This window comes from Podarcis muralis, chromosome 5 (assembly GCF_964188315.1).
Source record: "Podarcis muralis chromosome 5, rPodMur119.hap1.1, whole genome shotgun sequence".
Lineage (NCBI taxonomy): Eukaryota > Metazoa > Chordata > Lepidosauria > Squamata > Lacertidae > Podarcis > Podarcis muralis.
In genome coordinates, this window is record NC_135659.1 from 90,772,466 (window position 1) to 90,797,252 (window position 24,787).

Here is a 24,787-nt window from a genome sequence, read left to right on the forward strand (position 1 = left end):
TTTAGATTTTTTTTTTGAGTTGTTGGCAGAAATTTAATACCTAAAGACTGTCACCCTTTGACCTGAAAGTGTATGTTAGATATGCCCTTTTTGAGTCTTGTTGGGTGAAACCCTTCAGATATTCTTGTTCTATTGTATTATCATTCTATAAAGGAGGGACAAGCACAATTATTTGTTTTATATATCTGGAGGTGTTAGAGACTTTTTTCAGGGAAAGCAATGAATAAATGCAGTAAATAAATTGAAGAACGAAATAAATAGTGCCACTCTGCCGCTAATATTACACACCCAAAGAATCAAAGATTAACCGTCTTGACAAAATAAACAGATTCCCCTCTGCAGTTACATTAGGATGGCTCAGAGGGATTCCCCTGGATTAGCACTGACAACCAGCGGTGGAAATCCTGGAACACAGAATAATAGAACTGTAGAGTTGGAATGGACCCAAAGAGTCCTCTAATCCAACTCCCTGCAATGCAAAAATCTCAACTAAAGCATCTTTGGCAGATGGCCATCCAACCTCTGCTTAAACCCGCAAAGAAGGAGACTCCACTACCTTCCTAGGGAGTCTGTTCCACTGTCAAACAGCTCTTACTGTCGGAAAAGTGCTCCTGATATTTATTTGGAATTCCCTTTCTTGTAACTTGAAGCCATTGGTTTGTGGCTTCAGAGCAGGAGAAACCCAGCTTGCTCCATCTTCCATATAACAGCCCTAAAGATATTGAAAGAAAAGCTATCGTATCTCCTCTCAGGTCTCCTCTTTTCCAGCTAAACATTCCCAACTCCCACAACCATTGCTCATAAGTCTTGGTTTCCAGACCCTTGATCATCTTGGTCACCCTCCTCTGCACGCCTTCCAACTTGTCAATATCCTTTTTAAACTGTAATGCCCAGAACTGGACACAGGACTCCAGGTGTGGTCTGACCAAGGCAGAATAGAGCGGCACTATGACTTCCTTTGAGCTGGACACTAGAGGTCTGTTGATGCAGCCTAGAATAGCATTGGCTTTTTTTGCTGCTGCATCACACTGTTGACTCATGTTAAGCTCATGGTCTACTAAGACCCCTAGATCCTTTTCACATGTATTACTGGCAAAGCAGGTGTCCCCCATCCTATATTTGTGGAGCTGTTTATTTCTGCCTAAGTATAGAACCTGACATTTGTCCCTGTTGAAATTCATTTTGTTAGTTTGGGTCCAGTTCTCCAGTCTTTTAAGGTCATCTTGTAACCTGATTCTGTCTTCTGCGGCAAGACCAACCCATCCCAATTTGGTGTTATCTGCATATTTGACGAGCAAGGTGCTGCAGATGACTCCCCCAGCAAGGTCATAATGAGCAAAGGCAAGTTTCAGTAAGGAATTTTCTTCAGCACATAGCTGGATTGCCTTTTCTGAAATGGGGGAGTTTGTTTCCACTCTTCCCCCATGCTGACACTCAGTGGCACCCTTAATTAAAACTCTCATGAGGCTGTACCTGACAGTGAAATAAGAGATTTTGTACAAATGTGGGTGAACGCCTTTATGTCTCAGATAAAACAACAACAAATCCCGATAATAAAATTCTGCCAGTGTATTTTTAGCAACTAAGTACTAAATCTACAGACTCAGGCAGGAGTGAAGAGGGGAGAGTGGCAGTTGTGGATTAATACATAAAAGGACATTTTTATTTCCTTTAGTGCTTCCTTTAAGTGCTGACCAATGAAACAAATCCTGAAAACTTCTTGTGCCCTAACTGGTCTGGCCCTGGGCTTCCATTCCATATATTGCCTTTCATCTCCTGCAATTTAAAGCTTATTTGCCTTCCATTTACCAGTGTTTCATGTCACTTACTCGAAAACTCATGGATACTTGAAAGAGGCAAAGAAGCTTTCTTCAAGTCACTTCCATTCTTGTTGATTTCCTTAAGGTGCAAAAATGCTTCTTTTTATTTCCCGAAGTGCCAACCTATTTTGGGGGGGCAGGGTGTCTGTGTGCAATATCACATCACAAATATGATGAGCTGGTATAATTCAGATCGTTGGCTGTTAATCAACAGTGGAATGGAGAAGTGTGCAAGGTGATTTTGCATTGTACAGCTGGAGAAAGAGAAGCTTCTCCACTGATAGGGAGGCAAGGTCCATGGTCCAGAGAAGTGCTCTCACCATATCAGTGTGGTTCAGATTTTCCTATCTGCTTGGACATAGCTGCTCTCTTCCCATTCATAGGTAAACTAAAGAAGGTAAAGGACCCCTGGGTGGTTAAGTCCAGCCAAAGGCGATATGGGGTTGCGGCGCTCATCTCACTTTCAGGCCAAGGGAGATGGCGTTTGTCCACAGACAGCTTTCTGGGTCATGTGGCCAGCATAACTAAACCGCTTCTGGCACAACATAACACTGTGACAGGAGCCAGAGTGCATAGAAACGCTGTTCACCTTCCTGCCACAGCGGTACCTATTTCTCTACTTGCACTGGTGTGCTTTCGAACTGCTAGGTTGGCAGGAGCTGGGACAGAGCAGCGGGAGCTCACCCCATCACAGGGATTCAAACTGCCAGCCTTCTGATCGGCAAGCCCAAGAGGCTCAGTGGTTTAGATCACAGCGCTACCCATGTCCCTAGTTTATTCATAGGTGAACTATCACTTTAGCATCCCAATAGTGCATTTCCAGTGCTTATTGACACGCTTAGATGCCACAGATGGGAAGTCAGTGCATGCAGTGCTTTGAGCTGGATTTCCGTCTGCCTTTGTGCCTCCAGTGGTCATGTACATCAGCTCTCTGTTGCACAGTGGAGGTTGGTCCATTAGCATGAATGGAACTGTTAGAATTCCTGCTCCATGATTGCAGTCATGGGATTGTGTCTATTACATGACGGTATATGTTTTGACTCCACAGAGTGGGAAGTGACGGAGACAGGATGTTTGTGTTACTGTGTTCTGTGAAGTGGGACTATTGTCCTTTTTCTCTTTGCTGTCTGATGCTAGAGAGGGAGGGAGCCATGTTGCAGTGCTTCGTGTGTGTTTATATGTAAATAAAGTAGATTAGCCAAAATGCTGAGTTGCTGAGGTCTGTCACATGAACTGCGCAGACTCTGCAGATCCCTAAGTGTGCTGATGTCTGTTGGCATCGGTTGCTTTGATGTTCGGGCTGAAGAAAGCTAATGAAGCTCCCGAATGATCGACCAGGAGGGAGAGAACATACCAGTCGGGCATGTGTCTCCACCAGGGTCCTACTTGAGTGTAGGATGAGCTATTGACAGGAACACTGCCCCATCAACCTCAGTCTACTCTCAGCCAGCACCCACCTGCCTCCACTGGCGGAGGAAGAGGAGTGCGGGGGGAGCGTATTGCCCCCGGCAGCATGATCCCAGCAGGGTGCCATCGTGGCTGTCCCCCCACCCGCACTGGGTGCCACATCCCCGCTCGCCCCACCCCTAGAATGCATGCCAGCCCTGCCCCCGCCTGCTCTCCACCACTGCCTGCCTCCCTTCTTCCCTAACACCCAGTCATGCGGTGAGCAGGACATCCCACAATTACGGAAGCCACCCCAGCTTCTGATTCCACACACACACACACCCCAGGGTGTCCCATTTCAGCTCCTTCACTCTGGCTGTGCCAGAGTGTGGGACCCAAAAAAAAATAATGCACTGTTTTTGTGTCTCGCACTCTGGCATGAATCAGTTGGCTCCCATCAGAGAGTGGGGCCAAATACAGACTATTTTGCTGTTGTGCTCTCACTTTATGGTCACGTTCCACCATCCCCCTTCCTCCTTCTGTACTTGGCAGGTGGCGGGCAGTGTTAGTGGGCGAAGGTGTATAAGGACCCATCATCGTGATGGTGCAGGAGGTGAGAGTTGTGATCCCCAAGGGAGACAGTGAAGGAAGGGGGAACAGAGAGCAGAGAGATAGGGGGGTCTGAGTGAGAGGGAACAGGGCCTCCGCTGACGTGGTGTCCTAATTTTCCTCACCAGGATGTTGGAGGCTGTGTGCATTGCCTTTGCCTCCAAAATTGCTGGTCTCCCTTCCTTCAGCCCTACCAGTCCCAATAATGGCACCAGCTACCACTGCTGTTTCAGGAACTGGAATTCTTATCAGCAGGGAAGCTAAGGACAACATCAGCTGCCGTGCACTTATCATGGCCAAAGCCGCTGGGTTTGCATGCATGGTGCCAAGCCAGGCTGCCCTGATTGCACAAAATAAGTCTTGATTTCAGCTAATATGCAGGGTGCGCAAGCTACTCTGCTCATGTGAGTAATCCCTTTGAACTCAAGGGAGCTGTTCGCATGCCTAAGTGATTTGCATGATCACTGCTTAAGAGCTGGAATTAGTCCCTGCCATCTGTATTTACAGTATTCTGCTAATCCAGCCCTTTTAGACGCTGCAAATAGCCCCCTTCTCTGTGCACCGTTATTGATCAAGAGAGAGAGATTTGGTTTGACAGAGGTTTGTGAAAAGCCTCGTGAGTTGTCCAAGGAGTAGTCACATTATCAGCTCTTCTAAGATGACATGTGGTAATGCGGAGTTTAATACCGAAGCAGTGTCAAGCCACACCGCCAGCTGATGCCCTAAAGTACAAAAATAAATATCCGAAATGATTTTCTGCTGCCATTTCTGGATTTTACAAACTCCTGTGCTGTTTTGACTCCTTTTGTTACACTTAAACATCCTTTGGCAGGGGCAGGGAGGGAGGGCTGGGGACTGCACTCTGCCACTCTCCCCATTTGGAATAAATTAATCGGATTGTCTCACCATTTTTGTATAGCCTCATCTTGAAGTAATTTTAATTTCGGTGACTAGGTTCATAATATATATATATTTCAAGCGTGTTATCCCATTGACCGTACATAATCATGTCTCAGAGCTTTAAATACTTGGAAGCTCCTTGAGCTACACTTCCCTTGCTTCAAACTCTTAAGTTTTAAGTGATAACTAAAGGACTATAATCTTCCAGCTCTGAAATTAAATCTGTTAGTACAGCAGTAATGGACCATGTTGTTGTTGTTTTTTAAAAAAATAACCAGCCCTGGAGTCTGAAGTTCAGCAGTTGATTTTAATCTTGCTATTAGCCAAAACCTTTGCCTTCCACAAATGCCAGAAGCAGAATTTATAACAGGGTATAGTTTGCCCTACCATGAACTTCTGCCTACCTACAGGTAGAAGAGGATGCAACAGTTTTCATCAATGACTTCTAGAGGAAAGGGCAGAGGGAAATCTTACCATATTTGTGGTTCACATAAACTGGGGGTGACAGCAAACACCTCAGCAGATAGGAATAAAATTCAAAATGCAATAGAAAAAGCGGGATGGAAGCAAACAAAATATCAATTTCTGGAAACTGCAAGAGGGGAGAGTGTTGCTGTTGTGCTCAGGTCCTGGTTGTGGGCTCCCCATTGGCAGCTGGTTGGACACTATGAGAACAGGTTGCTCAGCTAGATAGACCACGGCCCTGATCCAGAAGGGCTCTTCTTATATTCTTAAAATGAAATTCAAAAGAGACAAATAAGAAGGTCTGCCATTAGGGGAGGGGAATGAAATGCACCAGGTGTAGGAGTAGGAGTGTGTGTGTGTGTGTGTGTGTGTGTGTGTGTGTGTGCTGGTCCTGGGGGGGGGGGGGTACCGTACAGCGTGATCCGTGTCTGGACCAAGGCTGAAGGGGGGTCCAAGGCAGGGAGTTGAGCGTCGTCAGGAACTCTGGCAGAAAGCAGGACAGGGTGCCAGCAGGAACAGGTAACCAACGTTGCTCCCGCAACCTGGGACTGAGCGGGCTGGCCTTTATCTCCTCTGAGGCATAGGGCGGCCTCTCCTGGCCCGGAAGCGAGCACTCCTCCTGCGAGAACATAGTTCCCTCCGCCTCTCTGCCCTGAGCCTCTGCAGCTCAGGAGAGGCTGGAGGGTTACTGGACCCAGAGGCAACCTCACCTTCCCCTGACAGGGCTGGGAGAGGAGCACCTGCAGGCAATGGGTCCTTGATCACCTCCGGAGCCAGAGTGGATTCAGCTGGTGTCTGCTCCTGAGGATCCGGCACAGGTGAGGGCCCTTCAGGTTCAAGTCCCCTGCCCCGGCTCAGCCGGCCCTGGAGGCGGGGACTCCTGTGCAGGCTGGGATTCCTCAGGTTCAGCCTCTGAATCAGATTCCCAGGCCATCACACTGTGTGTGTGTGTGTGTGTGTCCTGCTTGACAATAGTACAAATGAAAAAGATCTCAGGATTGTGCAAGATTGCAGCATGATGATGTGGCTGCATATTGGAGCTGGGACATTCTGCACACAAAGCAGTTAACAAGGACAAGGATGGCAATTGAGGGTGAGCACAATGCTTCCTGGATTTCAATGCCTTCCATGTGGGTTAGCCCACCACAAACAAAACAGTGAAAAGACCCTGTTACTGAGTCATTCAGATTTGTCTAAGTCCCGACATCACATCACTGTTTCTGCAAGCATCTCTCTGACTCCTCAGTGTTGTTATTCCTACTGCCTGCATTATATTCCTTGGCTGCTTTTAGAAATTGACCTCAGCTTCCATTATGACTCTCTTTCATCTGTCCTCCCCTTGCACCAATCAGAGTCTTGGCCTAGCCAGATCCTTCTGTCCTCCAAATGGTTTGTGACCCATCAGTGGTGTTGTAGAAGTACATTCAAGAGTTCATCATCCTCCCAAAGCTATTCCCTCAAGTGTTGATTCATTCTAGATCTTGGAGTCAGCAGAGAATACTAGGCTGGCCTCATTCTCTGGCTTCGTCTTTGCTAATACAACACAAACAATGATAAACTTGAAAGCCTCTTTGCTGGAACATAAGAAGAGCTTGATGAATCAGGCCAAAGGTGCATCTTGACCAACGTTCTCTTCTCACAGCGACCAGCCTGATGCATATGGGAAGCCCATAAGCAGGAAATGAGCACAACAGCACACATCACACCTGTGGTTCCCAAGCAACTGCCACTCAGGAAGGATGTCCCCCCCACCACAACACTGGAGGTGGAACATAGCAAGGGTTGCTAGTAGCCATCCATAGACTTATCCTCTATGAATTTGTCTAATCCTCTTTTATAGCCATCCAAGTTGGTGGCCATAAGGGTGGCGCTGTGGGTTAAACCACAGAGCCTAGGACTTGCCAATCAGAAGGTCGGTGGTTCGAATCCCCGCAATGGGATGAGCTCCCATTGCTCGGTCCCTGCTCCTGCCAACCTAGCATTTTGAAGCACATCAAAGTGCAAGTAGATAAATAGGTACCGCTCCGACGGGAAGGTAAATGGCATTTCCATGCGCTGCTCTGGTTCGCCAGAAGTGGCTTAGTCATGCTGGCCACATGACCCAGAAGCTGTACGCCAATAAAGCGAGATGAGCGCCGCAACCTCAGAGTTGACCACGACTGGACCTAATGGTCAGGGGTCCCTTTACCTTTAAGTTGGTGGCCACTACCACCTCTTGTGAAGGCAAGTTCCCTAGTTTAATTATGCATTGTGTGAAGAAGTTATTTCTTTTGTCTTTCTAATGGATGCTTTCCTCCCATTGCAAATAACTGGCACAGGGAGAAGCATTTCCAATTGGGACTGCAGTGGGGTAAAGGATGGAAGCCCTGCCACCACCGTGGTCTGAACTCCTACCCTATGCCAGTTATTGTTAAATACGGCTTGGCCCTTAGGGGTCTTCTGAGAAAGAGTGTGGTACAGGTGTAATTAATAAATAACAAAGGTTGCAAGATTCAAGTGGTTTAATCAGTAGATCAATCAGCTAAGTTTTAGTTAATGAATCACGGGGGCCCTTAATCAATGGGGTGATGATTTGAGAGCACAGTTCTTAATTACTGGAACTGTTTTATTCCTGGTGTGAGACTACAGTGGGAAATGACAAACAAAATATGAGAGATGCTCTTTCTTAGAACAATGAATGGAAGCTCATGTTTATTAAGCTGAAAGTTATCTTTAAAATCCTTCAGTATCTCATAAAAACTCTTCTACTGAAGTTTGGGTAGCATCCACTCTCACCAATTGATTAATTAGTTAAAAGGCAAATGATATGATTTATTTTTATTTATTTAGCAGGATTTCTATAATGCTTAATCATCCATAACCTCTAAGCTGTTTACATAGTGTACAAAGCGCTCATTAAGAAATAATTTATAAAAAGCAAGTTAACCTAAAAATTGTGAGTAAAATCAGCAGTTGTTTAAAATACGGATAATAAAATAAAATAACATCTTAACGTTACACATCCGGCTAGGCTTGCCTAAATAAATGAAGTCTTTAGGAGACACTGAGAACAACACAATTTTTTAGAAAATATGTTGATCAGTTGACACCCGACTTGTAAAGAATGGTTGATAGCTTTTGAAGTTAAAAGACACCAGTGAGGGAGAGCAGGAATCCTACATCCCTTCCTTGACTTACCTCTGCTCTGAAGGACAAAATGTTCCTGCCGTCGCTACCTGCATAGCTGCCTCCGTTCAGCCAGAGCAGAACTTATCTGTTTCCCTGCCTGCTTGCTTGCTCTTTTATTTATTTACCGTATTTTTTGCTCTACAAGACTCACTTTTTCCCTCCTAAAAATTAAGGGGGAATGTGTGTGCGTCTTATGGAGCAAATGCAGGCTGCACAGCTATCCCAGAAGCCAGAACAGCAAGAGGGATCGCTGCTTTCGCTGCGCAGTGATCCCTCTTGCTGTTCTGGCTTCTGGGATTCAGAATATATTTTTTTTCTTGTTTTCCTCCTCCAAGAACTAGATGCGTCTTGTGGTCTGGTGCGTCTTATAGAGCAAAAAATACAGTATTTATTAACATAGCCATCTCCTTTGTGCCTTGTTGGGTTGAAATAAACGACAGACGAATGACAAGTGTCATATGGGAGGCATCTCTCGAGCATGTCTCGGGGAGTCCCTTTTATTGAATATTACAGCATTGCCACATATGTGCTTGTTGCTGATTGGTTAACACAAATACAATGCAAGGGTTGCATATAGGCATTAATCATCAATAGATTAAAGGTTGGGAAAGGGAACACAGAGTTGGACAGGAATGAAAACCTCCTTATTAAACTATTACTAGTGATTGATATAGCAAAGCTTAAAAGAGCATAACCATCGCATTCCGTAGATGTGGTCAACCATGCATTAAGAACAGGTCAGGGTACGATGTTTCATGAACTCAATGTGAACTAAACATTCTAGGGTGGTTGAGGAAGGAATGCTTCAGCTTAGAGCGGTTTGCCAGAGTCATGTGCAGAAACAAAACTTCCCATCAGTGCCTGTTGCACATGGATGTGCATCTTCATCAGCACATCCCGACTCACCCCGAAAAGTGGCTGCCATCGAGATGTGAAGTTTCAATCTTCTTTTGCTGTCAAGTGGGCTTCTATTATCTCTCTCTCTCTCTCTCTCCACCCACATTTCCCCACCCCTCCACATTCTTTCTTTCATAAATCTGGGCGGGGGGGATGTCAAAGAGAGCATTTGCTTGTCACCACGATACTCATCAGACTGTTTTCTGAAGCTGAGAGGGGTGTCAAGATGGTTTGTTTCTCCCTTGTACCTTGCACCTCTCTTACCCCTTTCAGAAATAGTCCTGATCTTACAAGAACTCCTTTACATTGCTGATCAGAAAATTAACTTCAGATTGCAGAGCGATAACAGGTCAAGGTTGCCACAGTTACGTCTCAACCGGCCTACTTACTGTCTTGTATCTGGTGGCTGGAAACGTGAATGAAATTATCTTTGCAGAGCTTGTTGTTTATTTGCTTTTATTTTCCTTGGGAAAATATGCATGATGGGGTGGCAGAGGTGGCCTTGAAACTGACTTTTGGTGAACTGCAAGCGCAGTCGAAACAGGGTAGCAATATGGCCTACTTTACACAGGAGAAACCGCTGTTTGAAGGGGGTCCCCTGTTTGAGGGACGGTCCCACTGCACACAAGGTCTTTATGCTGCCTGGACACAGCAGACAATGGCGAAACATATTGCATTTAAAGAACAAAAGTAATTTCTAAATCTGGACCTATACAGATAAATTAGCATAGGCACATTTTAAACAAACCCACACAGTGGTACCTCGGGTTAAGAACTTAATTCATTCTGGAGGTCCGTTCTCAACCTGAAACTGTTCTTAACCTGAAGCACCACTTTAGCTAATGGGGCCTTCCGCGCCACCGCCGTGCGGTTTCTGTTCTCATCCTGAAGCAAAGATCTTAACCCGAGGTACTATTTCTGGGTTAGCAGAGTCTGCAACCTGAAGCGTCTGTAACCTGAAGCGTCTGTAACCCGAGGTACCACTGTATCTTCATACAGTATGTCCTCTTTTTATGGTGAGTGATGCTTCCCCTCTTTCTTACCCTGAGTCAAAGCCATCTATCAGTTTGTGTCAGTGCTTTATCTAGTATTAACTTCTCTGCTAGTAAAAACCTATTTTAAGAATATAAGAGGAGCCCTCCTGGATGATGATGATGATGATGATGATATGCCGCCCACCTGACTGAGTTGCCCCAGCCACTCTGGGCAGCTTCCAAAAAAATATAAAGAACACAGTAAAACATCAACCATTAAAAACTTGCCTGAACAGGGCTGCCTTCAAGATGTCAAATAGTTGTTTTATCTGTTTGACGTATGATGGGAGGGCGTTTCACAGGGTGAGCAACACTACTGAGAAGGCCCTCTGCCTAGTTCCCTGTAGCTTCAGGTCTCACAGTGAGAGAACCACCAAAAGGCCCTCAGAACTGGACTTCAGTGTCCAGGCTGCATGATGGAGGTGAGATGCTCCTTTGGGTATACAGGGCCGAGGCCGTTTAAGGCTTTGTAAGTCCATACCAACACTTGGAATTGTGCTCAGAATTGGCCTGTCCTGTTCAGCATCCTTCATTCTCACAGTGGCCAACCAGATGGTTGCCCGTGGGAAGACCACAAGCAAGACATGAGCCAAACAGGACTCTCCCCTCTCAAATTTCTACCAACTGGAACTCAGAAGCATACTGTTTCTGACAAATCAGGGCTGATAGCCATTTTGTGCAATGGAGAAGAGAAGGGAAACTGTGTTATTTTCTGAATGGCTCCACCTTCTCCATGTGATGTGCAGCAGATCCTTTAAAAAAAAATGGTCCTTTTCAGTAGTCACACTCCAGCAGTGGAATACCTGTTCCAGAGAGGCTTACCCAGCATCTACCCTGATGTCATTTTTATTTTCCCAAGTCTCATAATCTGCCTCTTCTTTATATATATATCTGTATTATGGTTTAGTGATATGCTGCTTTCACAGGTTTTATTGATTTATTGTATGCAGATTTAATTTGCTTCTTTCTTTGTTGCAAGCTGCCCTGATAATATGGCTGTAGGGCAGGCGACATGCAAATATTTTGATCAGATAAAAAGATTGTGTGTGTGCATTTTCACAGATTGTTAAAACAGACCAGTCTGGCAGCGACTGCATCTTTTGTTTCCCAAATTCCCATTTGCCTTTCTGGAACCCACTGGGCACTATTACTGATGCAAGCCATGGGACCCATGAACCAGTGGCTTGTGGATCTCACAGAAATTGTTTGTGATCTCAGGGGCTTGGATAAATAACACAGGGTCCGCGCATGGCTGAAATGCGTAAGCACACAGCGTGCATTGTGTCACAGAAGATGTTGGGAAGATTCCTAAAACAAGCATCTCCTTGGTCTTTTGTGAACAGGTTGCTGAGTTGTCCCCTGCCTAAATCCACATGTGTGTAGAATAATAGGCTATTTTTCTCTACTCTTGAAAGCTTTGTGTGTCTTTGTGTGCATGGCACCATGAACTTTCTTTCCCACCTGCCTTGCATTCCAAGCTCTCTCATGGTTCCCTTTCATGTTTTATTCAGATACGTTCGGATAAGGACAGCGAGATCCACATAAGATACAGCATCACTGGCGTGGGAGCTGACCAGCCACCTATGGAAGTCTTCAACATTGACCCTGTGTCTGGGAGAATGTACGTGACCCGTCCGATGGACAGAGAAGAAAGAGCATCCTATCACGTAAGCATGCAGCTTCTAGTATCTTGAGGCTTTCAGCCCTCAAATCTTTTCTTCTCTTACCTTCTGGTTGGAGCTGACAATCTCAAAGCACAGCTCAATCAGAATTAAGCATAGAATACACAGTTTTGACAACACCGAAACCAATCCGTCAGCTCCTAACTGGGGGCATGAGGGCAGAGCAACAATTGTGCTTTAGAAATTATTTGACGGAAAGGCTGAAAACGAGTGAGCTCCTGGTTTATTTCTACCCTTCCCTCTACCCCACCCCACCCCCACCCCCAAAAAAAGGTTCTCAGAGCAGCTTTCAAAAATCAGTTCTAAGAGAGTCTCTGGTACATGAGGAAAAATGAAAGGGAGGAGGACAAAACTAGCTCAAGGACCAGTTCTTAATGTTACTATGGGTCTGTGCTAGAGCATTCCCTTCCTCATAGGTCAGATCTCCTGACCAGAGCTGGTGATTAAACATCCAGACCCGTGGAACAAGGCATCTAGCTGATTAGGAAGAAGATAAATAACCAGAATGACATCTTATGGCAGGAGTGATGAACCTCATTACATCTTCCAGGTCTCCCCATTTGACATGTCAGACCGTTTTCACCAAACCACGGCCACCTCCCCTAGGACACCAGGTGTGGGGTAGCTAAAGATGTGCTTGGGCCAAGGCAGATTTGTACTTTTCAAGCCACAGTGATCAGCTGATTGTCCAAATGGACAAAAAAAAGGGATCATTGTGATGTCAGGTGATTGTAGCTCCTTATCTATCAAACTTGGCCCATGAGAGGTGGGGGAGATAAGGATCCTGCCTTCTAGCTGGATCCCCTTCGCCACCTCTGTCTGTCTTAGAGGAAGATCTGCGGCGATCAGTATTACCTACTAAAATGTCTCATGTAGCAATCATGACACTTGTTGCTCCTTTTTAAACATTGCATGGCCTCCCATAGGAAGCCCATATGTCCGTATCAGGCTTCTCTTGCTTGCTTGCATGAGAAGTCTGGTATCTGAAGTACTTTGCAGGTGTTTTTAAATTTCGTTTATCATTTATTCATTTATTACATCACTTTGGAGCCAAGAACCTGATGGCTGCTATATTCAGATATTAAAGGCATGCCAACCCAAAGAGGTGACTATCTGTCTGGCATAAGAGTTTTCATCACATCAGAAAATATGCAGAAGGCTTATGGAGTGCCTGGTTTTTCCACTTACATTTAGAAACATAGGGAACTGCTCTACACTGAGTCAGAAAACTGGTCCACGTTACTAAAGATTGTCTACAGCAGGCATGGCCAAACTTGGTCCTCCAGCTGTTCTGGGACTACAACTCCCATCATCCCTAGCTAACAGGACCAGTGGTCAGGGATGATGGGAATTGTAGTCCCAAAACAGCTGGAGGACCAAGTTTGGCCATGCCTGGTCTACAGTGACTGGCAGCAGCAGTACTTGTTTCAGATAGGAGCCATTCCCACACTCCTGGAAATGCCAGGAATTGAACCCAGAACCTTCCTGTGTACAAGGCAGATGTTCTACAACTTAGCTATGCCCCCCCTGCAACTTGCATCTGTGTGCTTGCATTTTTCAAAAGCATTTTTCCCTTCCTGTCTTGCACTATATTTCTATCTTCATCCTTCAATTCTGCTCTAGTAATCGCAAGTTTATCAACCACTGACTCACCAAAACCTTACCAATAGTTTTGTGCCTCTTCCTTCTTGATACTGCAAACCTGTTACTATTCTCTTGCAAGCTAAAATGTCTTGCCAACATCCTGTCCTGCGCAGCAGTCTGCCACCTGCCCATCTGGCACCCAAAATTCTGTCCAGCCCTCTCCGTCTTTCCCATTCCCAACATTCATCTGCTACAACAATCTCAGTACACCAGAGTTCAGGTTTTTGTGTTTTCCCTGAAGAAATACAAGAGTCTGAAGAAAATAGTCAGCTGCTTTCTGGAAATCAGAGCCACCTGGGCCAGGTTTGCTTCTTACACAGAGGCTGCAAGAAAGATCCTCATTATATAGGGATGGGGGATTAATTCAATTCTGTTTGCATTTCAAGGTAAACCTACCGAATTAACATTTTGCAAAGCGAAGCATAGCCGCCCTTTGAAATGTGCTCTTCTCCAATTTTCGCAGTGCAGTTCTCCAGCCAAATGTGTAGAAAACACATATATTAGAGAAAATTGCACATACAAATGCATATATTACTGAAAATAGCATATAGACATGCATTGTATTGGGGGAAATTGTTTTGCAGAAATGAGTATATATAGGCAATATTGCATACAATATTAGGAGCATTTGCACTAAAATCCTGATGAATTTTCATGGTGGTGCTCCATAGGGAAGGAGGTGGTCTTTCAGATATTTGGGGCCTGTGTCATTCAGGGATTTAAGCATTAAAGTGAGCACATTGAATTGGGTCTAGAAATGAATTTGAAGCCAGCCCAGGACCTTTTAAATACAGGAATTTACTCTACCACTAAGCTATAGGTAAAGATAAAGGTAAAGGTAAAGGGACCCCTGACCATTAGGTCCAGTCGTGGCCCACTCTGGGGTTGCGGCACTCATCTCGCTTTATTGGCCGAGGGAGCCAGCATACAGCTTGCGGGTCATTGGCCAGCATGACTAAGCCGCTTCTGGCGAACCAGAGCAGCGCACAGAAACGCCGTTTACCTTCCCGTCAGAGCGGTACCTATTTATCTACTTGCACTTTGATGTGCTTTCGAACCGCTAGGTGGGCAGGAGCAGGGACCGAGCAATGGGAGCTCACCCCTTTGCGGGGATTCAAACCACCGACCTTCTGATTGGCAAGTCCTAGGCTCTGTGGTTTAACCCACAGCACCACCTGCACCCCTACCACTAAGCTATAGCCCTTGTTCAAAATCTATTGCTTCCCACACATGGATGCAAAGACCTGTCTGCATCCTATATACTGAATGACCTCCTGTGATCCCCAGAAAATATCTGAAGCCTTTGGCCTCCTGTGCTGGCAATGGGTGGATGCAGAGCAGAGCCTCTGAGCCAAATGGCTTTCCAAATGGATACAATCAAGTAACTATGAAATTGTAAGGATTGCTTGCACTGACTTCATCTTCTTAAAGAGTTCCATGGCAAGCACTGATCCCGCCAAGCTGTGTTTGCTTTGTCATACATTGAACTCTGTTGGCATTGCTTGTGGACAGAGGTGGAGGGACGACTAAACTATATTACCTCCTTAGCTGGAGGGAAGAAGAGATTTCCCCAGGGTTAAAGGGGAATCTAAGGGAAAGTTATTTTATCCTCCTTGAACAAAAGCAATTATTTTCTCCAGTGATCCTGGCGAAATATGAAGCAAAAGGAATATTTGAGACTTGGGCTTTGTGCTGCTTCGGAGCTGTCAGTAATGTTTCACTGGTGGCAGACCATTATAACTGGGGGATAATTGGGGGAAATGGTCTCAGAATAATGCCTTTGATGGAGTCATTAGGATTCCAGCATTAGAAACTCGCAGTCCAAAAGAAATAACTTTATCTGTCATAATGACGACTTTCGGCGACCTGGGACTACTTTATAAAAAGCGTTCATTAATAAATATACTGAGTTAAGACAATGGCTTTCAAGGTTGCTTAGAAATGGGTGCCTCTATCTCGTTATGATATATTCATGGCTAGGGGTGAAAACGTTGAGTTTATAATTCCAAAAAGAACTTCCTTTAATCATAGATCTTGAGTTTAGCCGTCTAGCAATACATTAAAATCATTTAATCATAAGGCTGGGTATGTTTAGCCTGGAAAAGAGGAGACTGAGAGGAGATATGATAGCCATCTTCAACTATCTAAATGGCTTTCGCATGGAAGATGGAGCAAGCTTGTTTTCTCCTGCTCCAGAGGGTAGGGCCCGAACCAATGGCTTCAAGTTACAAGGAAGGAGATTCCGACTAAACATCAGGAAGAACTTTCTGGTAGTAAGAGCTGTTGGCAGTGGAACAGAGTCCCCTCAGAAGGTGGAGTCTCATTTCTTAGAGGTTTTTAAGCAGAGGAATGCGATGTCTCATTAATGCTTTAGCTGAGATTCCTGGATTGAAGGGGTTCTTTCTTCTTCTTTGGTGATCACTCATAGTCAAGGAAGATTGTCTTCCATGAACACAGTCTTAACAATGAGTCCCTAAGTGACTGTGGAGGCCAATTCTGGATCCACACGTCCTTCCACAGAGGGGACATTGGTTTCTGGGTGGGAGTTGATCACGGTGTGGATTTGCCAAGTGTGCTTTCCTCTTAGCACGTTTCTCCCTTGCGTCCTGAGTTCGAGTGTCTTCAAAGCCCATGACATCTTTAGTAAAGGCTGTTCTCCAACTGGAGCGCTTGCAGGCCAGTGTTTTCCAGTTGTCGGTGTTTATACTACATTTTAAAGATTTGCCTTGAGAGCGTCTTTAAACCTCTTTTGTTGACCACCAGCATTACACTTTCCATTTTTAAGTTCGGAATAGAGTAGTTGCTTAGGAAGATGATAATCAGGCATCCGCACAACATGACCAGTCCAACAAAGTTGATGTTGAAGAATCATTGCTTCAACACTGGTGATCTTTGCTTCTTCCAGTACACTGACATTAGTTCGCCTGTCTTCCCAAGCAATGTGCAAAATTTTTCAGAGACAGCCTTGATGGAATCTTTCGAGGAGTTGGAGATGGCTTTTATAAGTGGTTCATATATCACAAGCGTACAGTAAAGTTGGTAATACAATAGCTTTGTAAACAAGCATTTTGGTTTCCCTGCTATGTCCCAGTCCTCAAACACTCTGCGCTTCAAAGCTGCACTCACAGAGCTCAGGCTGCCTTCAGATGTCTTCTAAAGGTTGTATTGTTATTTATCTCCTTGGCTTGGGGGTTGCAGAACTCCATACCCTTCAACATTTCTCCGATGAAAATAGGGATGTTCTGGGATCAAATTAGAAACCAGGACGGCTTCTGTAAACCTGGAACTATTCCTGGAAAATAGGGACACTTGGAGGGTCTCCTACAGGCATGAAATGCAATGAAGATACCTAGATTAGCAGATTCACATAAACCCTCTTTGAGCACATGCAGAGATCCGCGTCTTCCTACTATTGCCTTTCGGTGTCCAATTTCCAAATCAATTAAAATCAGAATTAGTGTAGATATTAATCAGAGTTCTGTTTAATTCCATCCCTAGTTTTCAACAAATGCTTTCCTTTTAACCTAATTGCACTGCTTCGTGATCACAATTATTATATCATTGTGTGTCTTTTTTTAATTGTCCGTGTTCATCATCCATTTCCCTAATTAACACCAACCTTATTTTTTGTGTGTACCAAGGGGGAATAGAGTAATTTTCGAATTAATTTGGTTGATGTGTAATGGAAGTTGCTTGGAATAGAACTGTTGGCAAAATCTTCAATACTTCAATCTTCAATTAATGTTGAAGGGAGATCTTTGGAACCAAAGATACAACACACACTACCAGGTTCTCATGCATCACTGGGGGGAAAGAGAACTTTAAAAAGATATAGATTTACAAAACATTTACACCTACTTGTTTATATGTATAGATACAAATTTAGGGTGGAATTAAACCGACTTTTACTCAGAGTAGAGCTATTGAAATTCATATAGCTTCAACTTATTCAGTAATTTAATTTAGTGGGTCTACTCTAAATACAGGAAGAACCTTCTAACAGTAAAAGCTGTTTGACAGTGGAATGGACTCTCTCAGGAGGTTGTGAACTCTCCTTCCTTGGAGGCTGTAAATCAGGGATTGGATAGCCATCTGTCATGGATGCTTCAGTTGAGATTCCTGCATTGCAGGGCGTTGGACTAGATGATCCCTGGGGTCCCCTGAGGATGCCTTCAAGTGCAGTTTTCCAGGCTGAGAGAAATTCCAGAATGTATTCTCTCATCACAGTAGTGCGGTGATGGGAAGAGTACTAGAGACACCCCCTTACGCCCAACCAATTATGACTAGACCAAGTTCACCTTGAGTCAGGGGCGAAGGAAGGCGTCATGACACCCGGGGCGGGCGTCACTACATAGGGTGCATGTGCAGCGCTGCTACGTACGACGCATGCACCATACGTAGCGCCGCCGCACATGTGCTGTATAGTGGTTTGCCGCCGGCGCCGCTCCGGCTGCAGCCGCGAGCAGAGGATCCCAGCACCGTCCATACGGTGTTGGAGTGGCGCTGGCTGCAAACCACTATATAGCGCATGTGTGGCATCACTATGTACGGCGCATGTGTGTGAAGCTGCACATGCGCTGTACTTAGTGGTTTGCTGCCAGTGCCGGGATCCTATGCTCGCGGCTGCAGCCGCAAACAGAGGATCCTCCAAAAGCGGCTAAGGCAGCGCAATGGCTGCTCGTGGCACCCCTGCAAAGATGGAACCTGCCACACACACACACACACACCCCATTGCAACGCTACTGCCTTGAGTTAGCAAACCTGCGGCTGGGCTGGACCACTTCTTACTGCAGGTGGGGGCTCGCATGATGGAACGTTCCTCCATCCAAAGAAACTCCTTCCAGGGTAGTAAAACAAGGTTCATAGGAAAGAGATATTCCAGGAGTCATTTGCATGGAACGTACTGTAATCAGTGCTATTTTTCTAGAAAAGTAAGTGCCACCACAAATGTATCCCTTGTTCTCTTATAATTGCAATGGCGCCCACCTGAGCGGTGCCTGAACTGAGTTCTGGTGAGTTCCGGCTGAAAAAAAGCCCTGAATGTAATGACATCTGAGGAAAAGAGTGTCTCCCAAGCCTACCTTGGTGTCAGGATTTGCTTGGTAGGCATTGCTTTCTGTGCCATCACCTCAGGCCAGCAGCACAAGAGACAGAAACTTTTGGTGGCAGTTCCACACTTCTAAAAAGCCCTCCTAAAAAGACCCCGCAGCCAGGCTCCCTCTCTGGACTTCTTTCACTATAAGCCGAAACTTTCCTCTTTCAACAGGATTTTACTGTTTAAGATTTTACTACTGCTGCTGCTGCCAGCTTTTGTATTTCTGTTTTAGACTTCTGCTCCATAGAGCTTTCTGATGTTTGTGTGTGTTCTGTATGGGTGTTCTGTGAAGCTCTTCTGTGAGCTCTGCAAGCCAAAGAGTGAGGTATAAATAATTGTCTAAATATAACTCAGAGTAATTCAAAAAGACACAAGCTACGGACAAACTGCCCAAAATGAGAATGATACTCAAGAGCTTTGGACAAAGCTACCCAGAGCAGGAACAACTGTAAGAATTGTGCTTCTGCCATGCATCTAGATAGATAGATTAGATAGATAGATGATAGATAGATAGATGATAGATAGATAGATAGATAGATAGATAGATAGATAGATAGATAGATGATAGATAGATAGATGATAGATAGATAGATAGATAGATAGATAGATAGATAGATAGATAGATAGATGATAGATAGATAGATAGATAGATAGATAGATAGATAGATAGATAGATAGATAGATGATAGATAGATAGATGATAGATAGATTGTAGGTAGGTAGATAGATAGATAGATAGATGATAGATAGATAGATGATAGATAGATAGATAGATAGATAGATAGATGATAGATAGATAGATAGATAGATAGATAGATAGATAGATAGATAGATAGATAGATGATAGAAAGAATGGTACCTCAGGTTAAGAACTTAATTCGTTCTGGAGGTCCCTTCTTAACCTGGAACTGTTCTTAACCTGAGGTACCACTTTAGCTAATGGGGCCTCCCGCTGCTGCCATGCCACTGCCGCGTGATTTCTGTTCTCATTCTGAAGCAAATTCTCATCCTGAAGCAAAGTTCTTAACCCAAGGTGCTATTTCTGGGTTAGCGGAGTCTGTAACCTGAAGTGTCTGTAACCCTAGGTACCACTGTAGATAGAGATGATAGGTGATAGATGATAGATGATAGATAGATAGATAGATAGATAGATAGATAGATAGATAGATAGATGATAGATAGATAGATGATAGAATCTTTATTTGCATCAGCCACTAGCCATAGCAATAAAATATAATAAAATGCACTGAAGATAGAGGTAGAAACTTAACCATAGAAAATACATTTTGGGGGTTTACTTCAATAATCAAATAATAGATCTTATTCTAATTTCCCCCACTAAAAACCTTGCAGTTTTTGCTGTCACCTGATCATCTTGATCTGCTAGAAGAAAAGACACAGTAGCAATGGTTGAGCGACCCAGCATGGACAATAATAGAGGGGTAATAACCTCACTCCTCACATGAGCTACTGAATCAGTACTGCCCCCTCCACAGGGACAACCCTTTTTCAGTGGAATTTTTTGAAATCGACCCTCAAGTACAGTCAAAGGCAGTATATTCAATCTTATGAAAGTGAAAGCACGTCTGTATTTTGGAATTGTTAAATTCTGCAAATAGGGTGCCAAAGTGTCAAAATGACTAGTTGGGAAATAATCATATCATGGACAAAATTTCCTTATTGTGGCCAGATTATTCTGTCGCTTGCTATCATATAAAAGGTAAAGGGACCCCTGACCATTAGGTCCAGTCGTGACCGACTCTGGGGTTGCGGTGCTCATCTCGCTTTATTGGCCGAGGGAGCCGGCGTACCTTGTGGCCCGCATGACTAAGCCGCTTCTGGCAAACCAGAGCAGCGCACGGAAACGCCATTTACCTTCCTGCTGGAGCGGTACCTATTTATCTACTTGCACTTTGATGTGCTTTCGAACTGCTAGGTTGGCAGGAGCAGGGACTGAGCAACGGGAGCTCACCCCGATGTGGGGATTCAAACCGCCGACCTTCTGATCGGCAAGTCCTAGGCTCTGTGGTTTAACCCACAGCGCCACCCGTGTCCCTTTGGTATCATATAGGCGCTGTCTAATTAAATGATTTGTTTTACTGAAGCCCAGTGTTAGTAACTGTGGTGGTGAAAAACCAGAAAAGTAAAGCTTTTGGTTGACAATTTTAGTCTAAATGGTACAGAATACCAGAATCCTATCCAAAACCTTAAGAATGCTGATTGTCCATTCTTATTTAGGAGCCCATTTTCTCCTATGTCCTACATTTAAAAAATATTGACAGTTGATTAGTCTAACAAGATCACCTCTTGGATTAAGAGTCAGTAGCTGTGGCCCAAACCTCTGAACAGGAAAGCCAGCGGATAAATGTTTGCACAGCCCATATCAGAAATTGCAAGGGTTTCCTTTTTAACCTTCTGTGCCTTCCTGTGGTGGTGCCAGTTGCAAAGTACAGGGGAAAAATCATTCCAGTCTATGGATTTTAATTAATTCCATAGACAAGTTGATAGCCTTTGGACTTCATTAAGTCTCCAGGCCTTCATCTTTTAATTAAGAGCAGCCTGACAAGATCAGACCAATGGTCGATCTAGACAAATACGTCATTTTCAACAGTGGCCTCTTGTATTTATTCTAAAGGAAGTCCACCTCATCACAGAAAAATAGCCAGGTAGTGAATTCTCCATAGCACAAAATCCCAGCTTCTGCACACCGAGCATACATAGTCTGCAGTCATTATGAATAATGCATTTTTGAGCATTTTTTAACGCCTCTGGTTTCTCTGTGATTTATTCTGTCTTCAGTAATTCAGGGAAGCCCACAAGCAGAGTGTAGATTCCATGTGCATGTGTTAGAAACATTGGGAGTTGCCTTAGGCAGAGTTAGACCACTGGCCCATATAGCTCAGTACACTGACTGGGTTTTTCCAGGGTTTCAGCTAGGGGGCATTCCTAGCCCTAGCTGGTGATGTCAAGATTTGGCCCTGAGACCACCTGCCTGCAGAGCAGATCCTCTGGTCTGCCACTAAGCTGTCTCCTTTCCCCCTGAGTTCCAATGTTGTCCACTGACTCCATTCGGACCCTCCAAATGTCCCTATTTTCCAGGGACAGTCCTGGATTTACAGCCTCAGTTTCTGATTTGATCCCAGAATGTCCTGCTTTTCCTTAGGATGTCCCTATTTTCATTGGAGAAATGTTGTAGGGTATGTCCATTGCCCCAACAAGGCAAATCAGGCCTGTGGTGGCAGTACAGTTAGGTGCATAGCGAAGATTGTTGCAACTGAGCCCCATGTAGCTTGAGCTTCAAAAGTAGCCTGTGATGTGCTATGGAGGTCTGCGGTTCATAGAGACAAAAATCAGCCATCCTGCTACCTGCTCTAATGGATCCATGTGCAGCCGTTCCCATGTGGCAAACTACTGAACTGCAGGTAGCACCTTTTGGGCTTGTACTGACTCCACCTCCCAGGGGGTGGGCATTTGGGTCACATCTGGATAGCAAGGAGTACAAAATGAGTTCACGGGTTCTCCTGAGCCTAGCTTGATGTCATGAGTCCAGGTTCCCAGCTTAATAACACAGCAAGCATAGTTAAAAAAGAAGATTTATTGCAACAACAAACAGAAATCTCCAGACGGTCCTAACAAGCCGCCAGCATTATCAATTGTGCTGACCCCTCTGAAGACTGCTTCCGGTTTTGACAGAAGATACTGAACTTATGTACTTTATGTCTCTTGCTCTGCTTCCTGTCTAACAGCCCTCCCATTCAATGACACCAGGGGCTGATTGACTCAGCTCCAACCTCTTCCTGTCCTGACAAGCTGTCACTGTGTAAGCTCGCGTCTTTTTGCATGTCTGGAGAGTTTTGGCTGTCTTCCAGCCCACTCTCCAATGTTCCCTTGGCAACCTGCATTCCACTGCCCAGAGGAGTTGCCTCTAACTGCTGTATCCTTTGCTCAGCCTGATTAACCTCTGAGCTTCTCTGTTCCTGGCTGCGATTTGCAGTCGACTGCAAATCTTCACTGAGAGCTGTCTCATTCCTGACATGAACCCTTGTGTGCGTCTGCAGCCTTGCTCAATCTTTGGTCCTGACTTCTAGTTTGGTCCGTCATCCTGCCACCCAGTTTGCCCTTCAGTCCTGAACAGCACAGAGTTAAACGATGGAGTTCACTCCTGTAAGATGAGCTTGGATAAGTTTAGGAGAGGATCAGACATATGCATGGAGGTTGAGGCTACTAACTCTGATAGCTACATTCCACTTCTATTGTTGGAGGCAGTGTGCCTCTGAATGTCAGTTTTAAGGAATTAAAATTGGGGAAAGTACCTTTGGGCTTAAGTTCTACTTGTGGGTTTCCCAGAGGTATCTGGTTGGCCACCACGACAAGAGTGCATTTATTGCATTTTTTTAAAAAAAAGACAAAGAAGAAACCGAGCCTCATGTTTAGTCTTTAAATGTATATTTTTTACTGTGTAATTCTAAAATCATGAAATATGTATGATACGTCCATTCCCCACCTGTGTATTTAAGGCTTTGCTGCTTCGCTGCTTAGCAATCCCCACTTGTGTTAGATGCAGCTATTCAATAATGTCAAAGGGCAAAGGGCAGATTGCCCTTGGGGTGGGGGGAAAAGTAATTCTCAGCTAGAATTAAAGTTATTATCTTCAAACTGAAATGGCGATGGATTCCTTCTTTGCTCTATCTCCAGCTCAGAAAAAAAAACACCTCCTTTCTGAGATAAAGCAGAGAGCAAAGCAGATATCTCATCCTTTCACATCTGCCTCCCCATCCTCCCCACCCTTCCCAGACAAAGTTTTAATTATATTTGATAGCTCTTCTTTGAAATCTCCAGGAGTTAAGTAATTTCTTTGCACTGTAAGCCTATCGGCGTGTCGCCTGCACTGCCCCACATACATATGCATTCGCTCGCGGTCTGCACTCGAGCAAAAAGCAATTCAGCGAGCAAGTATCTCGTAATCTCACTTAAAGCTGCTGCCATGATACACACAGACAAGCCCTGGTTGACACATCTGTTTAATGGCACATTTGTGTCAAGAGCTGGGCTGGCAAGTGGGGATTCCCCAAGCAGAGGTTCCGGTGAAGGATGCTTGGCAAATATAGACTTTGCGGATACCGATATGAACTAACCTGATCTGAGCTTTCCACATGAATTTGCAAATCAGTTCTAGGGAAGGAGGGACGCACTGTAATCTGGTCCATCCCAGTTCTCAGAGAGAACAGGACTCAACCCATTCTGCCCTGCTTCCAGGGATTTTTAACTGAATGTCCTTACAAACCCACCATGCTATCTATCTATCTATCTATCTATCTATCTATCTATCTATCTATCTATCATCTATCTATCTATCTATCTATCTATCTATCTATCTATCTATCTATCATCTATCTATCTATCTATCTATCTATCTATCATCTATCTATCTATTTGATTAATAAGTCTCTTCTTGTGACACATCTCAAAGCACATTTTCACAAAACGCTTAGATAAAGCGAGTGGGTATGTAAGAACAATTCAAAACCACTACATCTATATAAACAGATAAAGCAATTACATGAATAAAAAACAATTTCAAGTAGCTACTGGGATCAGAATCTCCATTTAGAAAGTTTGCTTTAAATATACATTTAAAAGCATCTTACTGTGTGGTCCGAGGATTGTGCTCTGCTTTCATTCCCCCAACTTTTCCCCCTTTAACGTTTCTGAAATTGTGTATCCAGCTGCTCACAGCCTGAGCAGTTCTCTACTTGATATTGTGCACCTTGAATCAACATAGAACAACCCCCTTCCCATGGAGCAATGGGGTTTCATGCTGTTTCGGGAGGAATTGTGCAGAAAAAAACCAACCCAAATCAAAACTATGGCTGTAATTGTACATAGGAGTAAGCCCCACTGAATTCAGTAGGTCTTACTTCTGAGAAGACACATTTGAGCTTGCAGCCTCAGGTGATCACTGCCTTTCACACCTCCAGTGCAGATCTCCACTCAAAAAAATATTTTCAAAAAATATTAAGGCATAATTTGAGAATAAATACTTTTAGAAATGCCTACTTTCTGAGAATAGGTATTTAAATGTGAATT

At 44.5% G+C, this 24,787-nt stretch overlaps 1 protein-coding gene across 8 annotated transcripts in view; it reads left to right on the plus strand.

The window, feature by feature from the left end:
- Positions 1-24,787, plus strand: part of CDH4 (cadherin 4) — an 831,041-nt gene that overhangs the window by 622,192 nt on the left and 184,062 nt on the right. For all 8 annotated transcript variants that reach the window (XM_028735371.2, XM_077929337.1, XM_077929338.1 and 5 more), the window contains one exon: positions 11,791-11,946. In XM_028735371.2, the coding sequence (XP_028591204.2) occupies positions 11,791-11,946 (156 nt within the window). The remainder of the gene's footprint in view (positions 1-11,790; positions 11,947-24,787) is intronic.